Here is a 14,042-nt window from a genome sequence, read left to right on the forward strand (position 1 = left end):
ATCACAAGGTTTGTAATCAGTTGCTATTTTTGTCCCTAAGCCTGACGCTAATATTTAAATATGAGGGATTAAAATAGTGAAGAATTATAAACTATATAGACGAAAATAAAAATAAATTATAAGAATAAAAATAACAATAAATTATAAACTAAAGAAATGAAAATCATAATTAAAAAAATACGAAGAAAGAAAATATTAAAAAAACCCTCTCAAATACACACTTCATGTTTCAACTTTTTAAAAACATCCTGTTCGGCTGTTCGAACTTCGCACGGACGCTCTCCACTCGGACCACAGCCGCCGACGCACTCCACTCCGGCCGGTAACTCACTCGCTGACTTCTCTCTTAAGCTCTCAGACTCTCGCATACTCACTCAATCACCCTATCAATCTTTCATTCAGGTTTTATCTCAAAACCTAACTATAATTTAAACTTCTGCCCTAAATTTGATATTAGTCATTTCCCAAAATTGATTAGCTATTAATTTATACAACTATCAGTTATGTTTACATGATTTCGTTGATTTGTGTACGTGATTTCTTTGCTTTCCCGAAATTTGATGTTAGTCATTTGCCCTGAGTTTGATATTAGTAGAATCTAATAGTCTTTGACCTAAATAATTATACTGTTATTATATTTTTAATTTGTTGGGTCTTAAATATTGTTTTGATTAGCTTTGATAAGTTCATATCATCATATGGACAAACTTTAAACAGGAAAAGCTCCATTGGAATCGGGTGCAAGTGCCCTAACTAGAAATGTTTCTACCAATGCTACAACTACAATCGCAGCAAGAGCCCCAACTACAAATGCTTCTATTGATACACCAAGAACAATATATGTGGATAATCTTCCTTGCTATCTATTTGAGCGACTGATATTTTTGACTTACCACTCTAATCAAAGAGATGAAATAAGACGACTATACTGGCTTAGAGGACCTTGCCAACCCGTGGTCATGTCTTTCCAATTAGAAAATAGGGTCCAAACTAAGACGTTTTGTTCCATGTGGTTTGATGAGTATTGTTGGGTATAGCGTGAAAATGGACAAAGCCTATTGTTTGTTTTGTTACTTATTTAGGGACGACAACTCGCAATTTGGTAGTGAATTAGCACCATCAGATTCCACCACTACCAACATGTAGGTATGTAAATTAGGTTTTAAATAATGAGTTTTTTAATTAGATTTTAATTTGATTTGATTGTTTGAAGCTTTTCCCGGCCTTTTCTGTTGATCAGCTAATGAGCACCGCCATAATGTTGTCGCTGCCTAGTGCTTAATGCTAATGGCTTGCAATGAAGATGTAGTTATCTGGTTGCTGCTTAAGTAGCTGATTTTTTTGTTTATTTTTGAATTTGATTACATTTTATTCGAACCTGCCATTGTTAGATATGATTTAAACGTGCACAGAGTGACTGCATAGTTAGAATCCCACTGCTGGATGGAACAAAGATGGATATCAAGATTCTTTTTTTTCTCTCATGAGAAGTGCGTCATCATGTAAGCAAAATGCAGAAGCACTAGCCAGTGGTGTAATTTTGTTTCTAATATCCAACTAGCTAAATAAGGGAGCATAGCAAGTTTAATGGGTTTGTTAATACAATGGTCAAATAAATTTTCACCAAGAATAATACATAGTAAGATTGTTTTCCCTCATGGGAAGTGCTTCATGTAAAGCAAAATGCAGAAGCACTAGATAGTGGTGTCATTTTGTTTCTAATATTCAACTAGATAAAAAATGGAGCATAGTAAGTTTCAAATTCCTGATATGCTTAGTATAAAACTGAAAGACCTGGAAGATAAACGACAAGTAATGTTGCATATGCACACTAAAACCACAACGTTAAGGTTAGCCATTTTGATACATCCGCTCCCAAATATCTCTCCTGGACTGCAGGTGTGGACTATGTAGATTGTGGATTACCGCCTTCCATTTTAAAATTAGAGAATCCACAGGACTTTTGTTGTCAAACAACAATTTTATCATACACGTTTATCAAGTATTGTTCATTTATGCTCGAAGATATGATACCTCAACACCAATAATTTTCAAATGTTTCTATTTTTACTTCTGGTAATTTGATTACATAATGGCATTACTGTTTCTGTGTTTATTCTAGCATACCACGCTTTTGCCTCCGCACCTCTTCCCGTCAAACTAACATGGCGACAGCGATGGTGGCAACCGACACAAGAAAGCTTCCGCGGCCAGGCCGCGGTGGAGTCATCTCTCAGGGACTCACCGAGGAAGAATCAAGAGTTAGAGCCATAGCCGAGATCGTCAACAACATGGTAGAGCTCTCTCGTAACGGCGAGAGTGTCGACCTAAATGCCCTAAAATCCGCCGCATGTCGCAAATACGGCCTATCACGTGCTCCTAAACTCGTTGAAATGATCGCCGCTCTCCCTGATTCTGAGCGTGAGGCTCTCCTGCCGAAGCTTCGAGCGAAGCCCGTCCGAACCGCCTCTGGAATTGCCGTTGTGGCGGTCATGTCTAAGCCACATCGGTGCCCGCATATAGCCACAACTGGGAATATATGTGTATATTGTCCCGGTGGGCCTGATTCTGATTTTGAGTACAGCACACAGTCTTATACCGGATACGAGCCGACTAGCATGCGAGCAATTCGTGCCAGGTACCGATTTGGATTCCGATCATGTCAAATTAGTGTCTACTTATTTTGTTTGAATTTCTAGGTTGTTACCATTTGCAGCATATACTCATATTAGAAACTGTACATAATACGTTACCCCTATATTTGCATTTGCATCTGCGTCTTTGCTGCAGAATACAATTGAAAACGAGGGGACCTTGGAAATTAGGTTATATAAAATGAGCACCGTAACGACCAGATTTTACTAGCCCAATAGCTTTCAAATTACCTTAAAACTCACGGGAAGTAAGCCCTACTTAATGCTTATTGTCACAAATGAGACGAGTTGTCATGAATCCCCCACTTAAATTCTCTATGTCTTGGTCATGCCTACCTTACATCCTCCTTGTAATCGGCAACGTGATGTTTGTCTAGGATGTTACAAACACCCCCTAGGGATTCATCGTGCTTGATGAGGTTTGCCATATCATCCTAATGGTACGAAGATTGACTCTAATACCATTTGTAAAGCTCCAAGCAGCTAACAGACCTAATAACCTCCAAATAAAGATCATTAGATCACAAAAGCCTTCATGTATCGTCGCATCCCATTGGCACCATAAGGACATGTCTATAGTACCCCTACACATGGTTAAATCGATATTCCCCTTCTCCCTAATTTAACAAAAGGGTTACTGGTGTCCACAGAGAATATAAAAACCAACCACAACACCTTGTATATTCACCATGCATCAAGATGTTATTAATTTGGAAGATAGAAAAGTAGTTTATCACATTATATGTCAACAACACATATCAAAACAAAGGCTCTCAAATATAAAGTTTTACAGAACAAGGACATTGGTATGAGAATGGTTGAAGGATCAACAATTGCATATATTAAACAAAGCCAAACACATGAAACAAATGAGACAATTAATTATCAACGAAATATCACAATATAACCAGCAAGATGAGTACAATATGAAACATAGAAGAAACCAAATAAACATGAATGGAATTGAACACGAAATTTGTACAAGTATATTTCAAATAGAATAAATGCGAACTAGAAGAAAAATAAAGAAACGTTACAAGCTCACAATTCTCACTTTTTGTCAATGTGGGATGTGTTGTCACACACTTTTAATATCTTGGTTGGATATTGACAAATTTTTGCACTCAGAATTCACAAGATGTCAACAAAATAAAAATCATAATTGCTGTGAGGTGCCTAAACATCCTTGTGGTTGACAATGCTCCTGCCAATGCAAAGCCTTGGTAATTTATGGAAGGGTGCTCTACTTGTGAAATTTGGTGAGTTGTGGGAAATTAAAGTCTCTCTACATTAGGTCATGGGTAAAGAACACCAAGTAAAGGCTGACACTTGATATTGAACAAAACAGAATATCATAGACAAACCAAAGGGATGGAGGGAGGAGAGAAAGAAACAATCCTACCTCATGTGTTGACTTCGTGTCTTTGAATACCGTCTTTAATTGTGTAACACCTCAAAAACTGGGAGAAAAACAACATCAAGAACTTGGTAACAAAAAATCAGAATACGAGCTTCCACCCAAAAAGGGGATCAATGCCAGTTAATTACATGTACAATAAATGGGTTTGAGGTTACAACCTTCTAATCTGATTCATAGACGAACCAGATGACAATCGGGTGTCAATAAAACCGCCAAAAGTTGTCATCTCTAAAATACACCGGCGTCTCTGCTACGTGCCTCTAATAAGCACCAAGTCAACTCTCCGCAGTGCTGCCGCTACTAGAATCTGAGGTACATGTCAAGAAGAAAGAGTACTAGGCTTACAAGCCTAGTGAATCCAAACAATTTATACGACATCTAATGAAGAAGGAACAGATGCTATTTAACTAACAATGGTCCTTCACTTGAGAACGAGTTAAGGAACATTGGTCTCTCATTCATGGCACCAATAAAATGGGCCTCAAATGTTCGTTCCATCTCAAGATGACATGGGAGACTCATTTCTGTCAATCGTGACAAGGACACAGAAGTATTCCACTAATTCAATGTTGCCACGTAGCAGCTAAAGGACTCAAAACCTTAGTGTCTACCAACGTCTAATTGAGTTTCACCTCTAGATTCAATTGATCTTAGTTCCTACCCTTCCGAGTAGCACCTCAAGGCTCATATCCTTAGCGCCTACCCTTTCAGATAGCACCTCAAGAATCATGGTTCTTAGTGCATACCCTTCCAGGTACCACCTCAAGACTCGATTATCTTAATGCCTACTCTTTAGGGTCTCAATTTCAAGCAACCTTCTCAATGAAGGGGCGATACCATCAAGTATATACCATCCTTATAGATTACAACTTGAAATTAGTAAATACATCCAAGGACATTTATTCTCAATAAATATACACTCCTATGTGTAATATGCCCAAATATGTTAGCAAGCCACAGTCATTCAATATCATATAAGTTCTCTTTTTCATGCCTCAGTACCAATAAGAGCTTAACAACATGATTCATAAACTAGCAAGGATAAATAAATCACAAGTAGTGTATTTTCTCCAAATGTGTGCAGACTTGATACCAATTAAGTAAGCAAGCCAAAAATAACCTTCATAGCTTTAAGATGACTTCATGAATGCAACTTGAGCAGTAAATTTGCCTTTAATGGGAGAACGCTGAGTAAATGCCAAACTCTAGCTCAAAAAGAGCAGTAAATTTGCAACAGACTGCGCCTGCGACCTTGGCCAAGTCGCCTGTGCCCAAATTAAGGTGCAAGGACAGTGGGTTACGCAGTTGGTGACGCGGCTCCCCTTAAGGCATTGGTCACACAGTTACCTCTCCAGAGGCTTACGCGACTAGAGCCGTGGCCAAGTTGCCTGGCAAGTTGTGCGGACCTCTGCCTTGCAAAATCTAAGGCGTTACATGTTGCCTCACAGATTAACGTTACAAATCATCTTCTCCAATTGTTAATGCCTTGTCTAATTTACAGATTCCAAGATCCCTTGCATATATGCTTGCATGCTTAACCATATATGGATTTATTTCTATTTCACTTGCGGACTTGCCAATTATATATAAAAGCGCGTTGTATACTTCGAAGGAGGACATCCTTTCATCTTATTTCCAATATCTTGGGTGCTGGATTTTTTTGTAGAAAAATATCGTTTGTCTTTGTGTATTCACTATTGGGCCTTCAAAGATTTCTTATTATACTGCAATTTTTAAATGCAACTCTTATATAAACTTTTGATATATATATATACATATATATTGATTATTGCCTTCATGATTTATGCTTCCAGATACAACCCATATGTCCAAGCCAGGAGCAGGATTGACCAGCTGAAGCGACTGGGTCACAGTGTAGATAAGGTTTGACACAATGCCATTTTGCATGTATCGAATATTTATCTTGGTCTCTCGACGATTCTCAGTGTTGTTAATGGAAACTTACCCTTTTGATTGATCCAGGTTGAATTCATCTTGATGGGTGGCACTTTTATGTCATTGCCTGCTGAATACCGAGACTACTTCATAAGGAATCTTCATGATGCTTTGTCAGGGCACACTTCCGCAAATGTTGAAGAGGCGGTTGCTTATTCTGAGCATGGTGCAACAAAATGTATTGGGATGACTATTGAGACGTAAGTGGAATTTCATGTCATATTTAGATGCTAAATGGTAATTTAGTTGGTGACTAAATCATGGTCAATATCTATTAATTGATATTGACACGTTTGTCTTAAAAAGAATACAATAACTATGTTTTTTATTGCTTTAATATGACCGTTGTTCTGCTTCTTTTAGGAGGCCAGATTACTGTCTTGGGCCTCATTTGCGGCAAATGCTTTCTTATGGTTGTACGCGATTGGAAATCGGGGTTCAGAGCACATATGAGGATGTTGCTCGTGACACCAATAGAGGCCACACTGTGGCAGCTGTTGCTGATTGCTTTTCTTTGGCTAAAGATGCTGGTTTTAAGGTCAAATATTGTTGGGTTAATTTTGTTTAAATCAATTCCTTTGTTAAATATAAAATTCTTCTTTTCTATTGTACTAAACTTTTAGCGGCTGTCCTAGGTGGTTGCTCATATGATGCCTGATCTTCCGAATGTGGGGGTTGAGAGGGACATGGAAAGTTTCAAGGAGTTCTTTGAGAGTCCTTCTTTTAGAGCTGATGGGCTTAAAATTTATCCAACACTTGTTATTCGTGGAACGGGTCTTTATGAGCTCTGGAAAACTGGCAGGTATAGCATTCTAGTCTCTCCGTCCCAAAATAAAAGAAATATGTAATTATTAACACATTTTAATTAACTAAATGACAGTTGTAACCTTAATCATACTTGAGGGTAGAATTGGAAAATAGGCTCTTACTTTTGAAAGTGGATACTTATTTTGAGATCAACAAACTAATATAGAAACGTGGATACTTATTTTTTGTATCATTTTGCAGTAATTTGCGACAATATGACTTTCAAATCATGTTGATTTGCAGGTATAGAAATTACCCTCCAGAGCAGCTTGTGGACATTGTAGCTCGGATTCTGGCCATGGTACCCCCATGGACGCGTGTTTACAGAGTTCAGAGGGATATTCCTATGCCTCTAGTTACTTCCGGTGTTGAAAAAGGGAATCTTCGAGAGCTTGCTTTAGCTCGTATGGATGATCTGGGTTTAAAATGCAGGGATGTCCGAACACGTGAAGCTGGGATTCAAGTAAGCAATATTTTTTTTTCTGAATGCTGCCATTTTTTCGTACTCCCTCCGTCCCATAATAACTGTCTACATTTCTATTTTAGTTTGTTCCAAAATAAGTGTCAACTTTCAAAAGTAAGTGCTTACTTTCTAATTTTACCCTTAATTATGAGATGGGAAAATGTTAATTAAAATGTGTAACAGTTACATATTTCTAAAACTGTGCCTTTTTCGTTGTGTACATTTATTTTGGGACGGAGGGAGTAGTTATCATCGTACAATGGGTCAGACTCACTTATACTTCCCTTCTGCTTTATTACTTTCAGGACATTCATCACAAGATAAGGCCGGATGAGGTTCAGCTTGTTCGGCGAGATTATACTGCCAACGAGGGATGGGAAACTTTTCTTTCATATGAAGACACACGGCAGGTAAAAATGGAACCACTTTTTATGTCCATCATGAACTTCTTCCATGTGCGTTTGGTGTACGGGCCAGGATATTACAAAAACTTGTCCCACGTTTGGCACTACATTAGACTGGGACAAAAAATCTGGGAGATAGATAAGATTGGTAAATTACGAAACAACCCATGTAAAGTTAAAACCCTAAAACCGACTACCTCATTCTCATTCGTCCCGTCTGCATACGCAACAACATTGTTGTTCCTTTATCATTTATATATTTGATTTATTTCCAATGTGGATATGTATGTTATTTGATTTATTTTCTATGGATGCAGGATATTCTTGTTGGATTACTGCGGCTGCGAAGGTGTGGCAAGAACGTTACTTGCCCAGAACTCGTTGGAAAATGCTCCATTGTTCGTGAACTTCATGTTTACGGAACTGCTGTTCCCGTACATGGACGTGATGCTGATAAACTGCAACATCAGGTACACTAATTGTTGAGGACAATAACGTTTGGTACGATCTTATATTGGGACAAGACCGACTGAATGGGACATAAATGCGTTTTTTCCCCACCGAGGTCGGTGGAGTATAAATCAGGGAATGAGACATAACTGGTAAACTGCTGAACTGCCCTTATCAAATTGAACTCCTAAAAAACCTTCAACAATCATTTCACATGCCTACCTCATTCTCACCTGTTTAGTCCATTTCACTCCAGTATGCGGATACCAAATGCACCCTTAGAGCATCTCTAAACCCAACATTGAAATCCTATTTTTTACACCATTTAACCTAAAACCAATCACACACCATCTTGGTGTTTTATTCATTAACTATTTCTATTACAAAATGGTCCCTCAAGTTTGATATTTATGTAATTTTAGTTTATTTGATTGTAAATTATATTTTGGTGAGTTAAATACAAATTTGGTTCCTGTGGTTTACATAAATTAACGAATAAGGTCCCTGCAAGAAATTATTAACAAGGGATGTCCCTATAGTTTCATTTTTATAACGGATATGGTTCTTCCTCTAACTCATTCAGTTAAGTTTCCATTAGTGAGGTGACATTTTGTCTGTTCACCTTTCTCTTTTCTTAAATTCAATTTTCAATAACAAATTTGGTCCCTCATACTACTTTTACTTTTGTAACATAATGGTCTCTCATACTACTTTTACTTTTGTAACATATTTGGTCCCTCAAACTAATTTACATTAGTATAACAAATTTGGTCTCTCGAATAAATTTTTATTTTTATAATAGATTTGGTCCATCTCTCAACTTTCAGCTTCAATTTCTATTTAATCATTTTGCTGATTGGAATACTTAGAAAATATAAGTTTGTGCCACCAACTTTTATTGATTAAATGGAGGGATCAATAGCTAAAAGTGAAAGTTGAGGGAGGGACCAAATCTATTGTATAAATAAAAAATTGTTTGAGAGGCCAAATCTGTTATACTAATGTAAATTAGTTTGAGGGGTCAAATATGTTACAAAAGTAAAAATAGTATGAGGGATCAAATTTGTTATTGAAAATTGAAGTTAAGGAAAGAGAAAGGTGAATAGACAAAAATGCTCTCACACTAACGGAAATTTAACTAAATGAGTTAAAGGAAGGACCATATCCGTTACAAAATTAAAACTATAGGGACGTCCTTTGCTGATAATTTCTTTCAGGGACCTTACTTGTTAACTTATGTAAAGCACAGGTACCAAAATTGTATTTAACACTATTTTGGTTATAATACTTGTCAATATCATATTAATTAGTGATAGATAATAAATTTCATTTTTGTGCTTCAAACTTATTTACACTGTTAAATACTTAATTTAAAACACACCATTTAGGGGTTGTTTGGGATTGCTTATAAAAACTGCTTATTGACTTATTTCGGTGTGGTACCGGTAATAAACATTTTTGAGTGCTTGGATAAACAACTTATACCGGTGTCAAACCGGTAATAAGGAGTTTTTGAAGAAGTTAAACTCTTCTGACTTCTAACAAGTTGATAAGTGCTTTTGTAGAAAAGCATAAGTTGTTTAAAATAAGCAATCCCAAACCCCCCCCCCCTTAATGCAAGGAAATAAAAAGATACATAACTGGAAAGTAAATTTAAACAGCAGCATGTTAATAACAAAGAGTATTATTGAAAATCTATCAGTTGGAAATATTCTATTTGATGTTAAAAATGGTGTAACTGGTTGGAGATGTTGGATTTGGCAGGGGTATGGTACACTGCTTATGGAGGAGGCTGAACGGATTGCTCGTAGGGAGCATCGGTCGACGAAGATAGCGGTTATTTCGGGTGTCGGCACCCGCCATTACTATCGGAAATTAGGGTACGAGCTTGAAGGTCCTTATATGATGAAGCACCTTGCATAACAAACAAGTCTTCACAGCACAACAGTTTTGTAAGCTGCTAATAGTTTAGTTAGCCTTTTAAATTATACCACCAATTTCTCGTTTGTTTGTATATTTGCTTTCGGAACGATGATTAGAAGATTGTAGTGGTCGTTGTCAAAATGTTGATCGAGAAGTTTCTCTGCTTTTCTTATGCCATACGTGAATCTTGTGTCTTTTCTTGCTCTCGAAATATGTCGTTGCTATGATGAAGCTTACGCTTATGTGACGTCTGATATTTAGAGCTACATGAGACTTGTCTTCGTATTTGGTTGAAGTCACTCCGTCCTTTTACCATTGTATTTGGTTAAAGTCACTCCGTCCTTTTACCAACAAGACATGAATATTGAAAATGCTCATTAAATGAGCAATTAAAAAACAGAGCTCTAGTAGCATTACTGTTCAATCTAAGCTCTCTTGGAATTAGCTTGGAGTTAGCACAATATCAATGATTTATATTTGCATTTTCTTATTACTAGTTGTGTATCCGTACAATGCGGTTAGATGTAAATGTTCTATATATATTTAACTTTCAATTTTTTTTTGTTGCAAAATATCTTTGATATATATATATATATATGTATATATATATGTGTGTGTATATATATATATATATATATATATATATAAATAAGAGCGATCAAATAAAAACCACTCCAATTTGTAAAAACCGTAAAAACTACTCTCATCCGTCGTTAATCTTATGAAATTTTTTCATAAAATTGTTAATCTTGTGAAATTGTTTCATATAATATYTTTTTTGATGAAGTTGTTTTATATATGGTTATGAAATTGTTTCATATATTACTTAATGAAATTTTAATGAAACTGTTTCATATATTTCTCTAAAATTAAAATAATGAAGATGATAATATCCATGATTAACACCCTCCACAATAAAAATGGTTAATCAACCTCTCATAATTACAAAAAAATGAACAAAATGAAAAATTATGATTGGTTGAATGTGGTTTTCACGATTTTTATAAATTGAGTGGTTTTTATTTGAACCTACCCCTATCTATACTACATATATAACCATTTAGGTCATTATCTTAAATACAAGTTTTTAAGCATAAGTTACAACCATTTTATGCAAGATTTTCAAAAAACTYTTAATTACAAAATATATTGCACAATGTACAAGTTGTTTATGCAAGTGTTTCCTACAATACCAAATCCTAATTGAGTCAAACCCTCTTTCTCCTTATCCCATCACTGCTTTCTGCTCCCTACCAATTTCAGATTTCAAATTTCAAATTTCAAATTTCAAATGACTTGCCCTCAAACATGACGATTCAGGCTCATCCATTAATCAATCGGTTCCATTCCAATTTCTGTCCAGGTAATCACTCTCCATTGATTTACAGTCTCTCATCCAAGTAATCACTCTCCATCTTCTTCTGTATCCGATCGATGTATGAGACCAAAACCATTTTGGCTTTCTTCTTCTTCTTCAGTAATTTTTCTCATGTGCAACCAAAACCATTTTAGGTTAGATACAGATACCTTTCTTCTTGACAGACCTCGTTTCTCATGACAATGGTGGTTTTTATGTATCACAACCTCACCGATTTTGACGATTACTTTTTCCCAAGCAGCGGACGATTCTTTTTTCCTAAGCAATGATTCATGCATTCATACTCTCAAGGTGCATGTTTTATTTGTGGTCATTACTCCTGTTCTCATACGCTCCTCTCGCTCCTCTTGATGAAGACATAAATCAGGTATACAACCTATTTAGGTTTGGTTTTGTTCCTCTTGCTTCTCTGTTTGATTTCATATCGATTCATACTCTCCAACACAAATCAGGTACACCATTGATATAGGTTCGATTTTGTTCCTCTCACATCTCTGTTTGATTTCGTATGGATTCACATCTCTGTTTTATTCCTCTCGCTTCTCTATTTCAAAATGATATTGATTTCTATTTCAATTTAGATTTCTGCAACCACTTCTACTGATGATATTTTAATTTCCTTTCTCTTCTTTTTGGGTGCTGTTAAATCTCCCACAAAGTGTGTATTGTTGGTATTCAAGGGATTGCTTGGGTTTTTGGGGGTATGATCTTTGCCCTTGTCTACTGCACTGCTGGTATCTCAGGTATCTCTCTCTCTCTCTCTCTCTCTCTATATATATATACATATTATCTTTAATTTCTTGCATTATTTCTCATACCCATGTGGTTTCTTGTATGTTTTTGTGTGGGGATAGTATAGATATATACTAGAKCTATTAAATWMYWAWTYYTKKKRRKTTTYYWMYTTTTTTCCATTTATAATTAGTAATGAAACTTGTATTCCTAAATTTTGTCACTTCCTGTTTGGAAGTAAATTTGTAAATTGATGCATGTGAATGTGTTAAATTTCCACAGGATGAATCTGATGAAATGTTGAGCCGTGGGTTTAAGGATCAAATTTATGATGTCTACCAGTACCTTCCACCAGAGCTTCAGGTGATCTACATCTCTCTCTCTCTCTCTCTCTCTCTCTTGTACACCTTGGCACAAACATAGTACAATACATGTAGCTTGCTGTAAGTCCTGTAAAATTAATTGCTGGAAGCTGTCGTATGGCTTGGACTATAACATTACTTGCATTTTATTTGATATTTAATGTTGTGTGTGCGTGCATACATATATATCGTGTAGGAAATAAAAATTTTGTGAGAATGGTAGGAAAGATGTTAGCATGGAAATGTTAACATAAGTTAAAATGAATTAACATACATTAGCATATGGGAAAAGTACAATAAAAACCAATGGACTTTATTGTTTTGATTGATTAAGTCCCTAGACAATTTTTTGGAACAAATAAGTCATTGGACTTTTGAAAATTTGTTAAATAAATCCTTAGACTTTCTTAAACCTGTTAAATAGGTCATCATTCTTTAAAAATATAACTTGTAACCTGGTTAGCAGGTAAACCAAACAAATTAAAAAAAAAACCCTTAAAACTATCAAAAGATCGTCGCTTCCATCCTCCCCTCTCCCTCACTCAATTTTGCCGGCCTACACCATTCCTCACCACAACACCTCCGGTCACTGCTGCACCACCATCCATCGTCGCCGCACCACCAGCCGTTGTCGCACCACCACCGCGTCCGTCGCCGCCGCAGCATCCGGTTCCCGTAATTTTTGATTTCTCAGGTTCGGTTCCAACAATTTTTTGATTTCTCAGTTTGATTTCAAAAGTTTCTTCTCATTTTATCTTTTAGGGGTGCGTTTCCATTGACATAAACTCTTTGATTTCGAGTTGACCACTAACTTCTATAGGATTTTCTTCCCAATTCTTCATTCCAGCCTCATGTGATGAACCTGAAGTGTCCAAATGCAGTTCTTGTTTTTCCCTTTTGATGTCAGGTTGTCTACTTGAAACTCTACTGTTTTTGGCTTTAGTGACACGTGTATTTGAAGGTTTTGAAAGTTGATGCGATTTCACTCTAGAGTCTCTCAACATCATCAACTGGCCCAATCTTTCAACTTTTTCTTCTCTTCGATTATTCAAAGAAGAGATAAACTCTCAATGAGCAGGACATAACTTATGGCTTTAATGCAAACTTTTATCTGGTGGTGAATCATTTTTTATTTTACATATGATCATCTTTTCCATAGTATGGGAACATCATAGCTTTTTAGGAACTTTTATCTTCTTATGTGAATATGTTAACTGATATCTTAATCAACAATGTTATTTGTGTACAGTCACAGATGAGCCGAAAGGTAAAAGTGTTTGCCTTCTAATACAGTCTGTTAAATGAACTGTTAAATTTGCCTTCTTGATAGGTGTGTTACTTGTATGCCACATTATAAAAACAGGTGGAATTGATTGAGTATTGCACAAACTTTTTATTGTATCGTTCTTGTTTAAGATTAATCCCCAACCCAAGTTAAAGATAACCACCATGAATTTTGAACTCTTAGCATGCCAATATAGAAACAACCCCAA

At 36.2% G+C, this 14,042-nt stretch overlaps 1 protein-coding gene across 4 annotated transcripts; it reads left to right on the plus strand.

The window, feature by feature from the left end:
• Positions 1-253: 253 nt before the first annotated feature.
• LOC112511543 (elongator complex protein 3) lies at positions 254-10,254 on the plus strand. Of its 4 annotated transcripts, none has more exons than XM_025117213.1 (10): positions 254-322; positions 2,123-2,638; positions 5,889-5,958; positions 6,058-6,230; positions 6,394-6,568; positions 6,666-6,832; positions 7,081-7,300; positions 7,606-7,710; positions 8,022-8,174; positions 9,919-10,254. In XM_025117213.1, the coding sequence occupies exons 2-10, from the start codon at positions 2,166-2,168 to the stop codon at positions 10,075-10,077; spliced, it is 1,695 nt and encodes a 564-aa protein (XP_024972981.1). In that variant the 5' UTR covers positions 254-322; positions 2,123-2,165; the 3' UTR covers positions 10,078-10,254. The 4 variants fall into 4 exon arrangements, with proteins under 4 accessions (XP_024972981.1, XP_024972980.1, XP_024972979.1 ...); XM_025117212.1 differs by having other exon boundaries at positions 257-402; XM_025117211.1 differs by lacking the exon at positions 254-322 and adding an exon at positions 1,317-1,502 and having other exon boundaries at positions 7,087-7,300.
• The last annotated feature ends 3,788 nt before the right edge of the window (positions 10,255-14,042 follow it).

The sequence above is a fragment of the Cynara cardunculus genome (assembly GCF_001531365.2).
Source record: "Cynara cardunculus var. scolymus isolate 2C chromosome LG 4, CcrdV1, whole genome shotgun sequence".
NCBI lineage: Eukaryota > Viridiplantae > Streptophyta > Magnoliopsida > Asterales > Asteraceae > Cynara > Cynara cardunculus.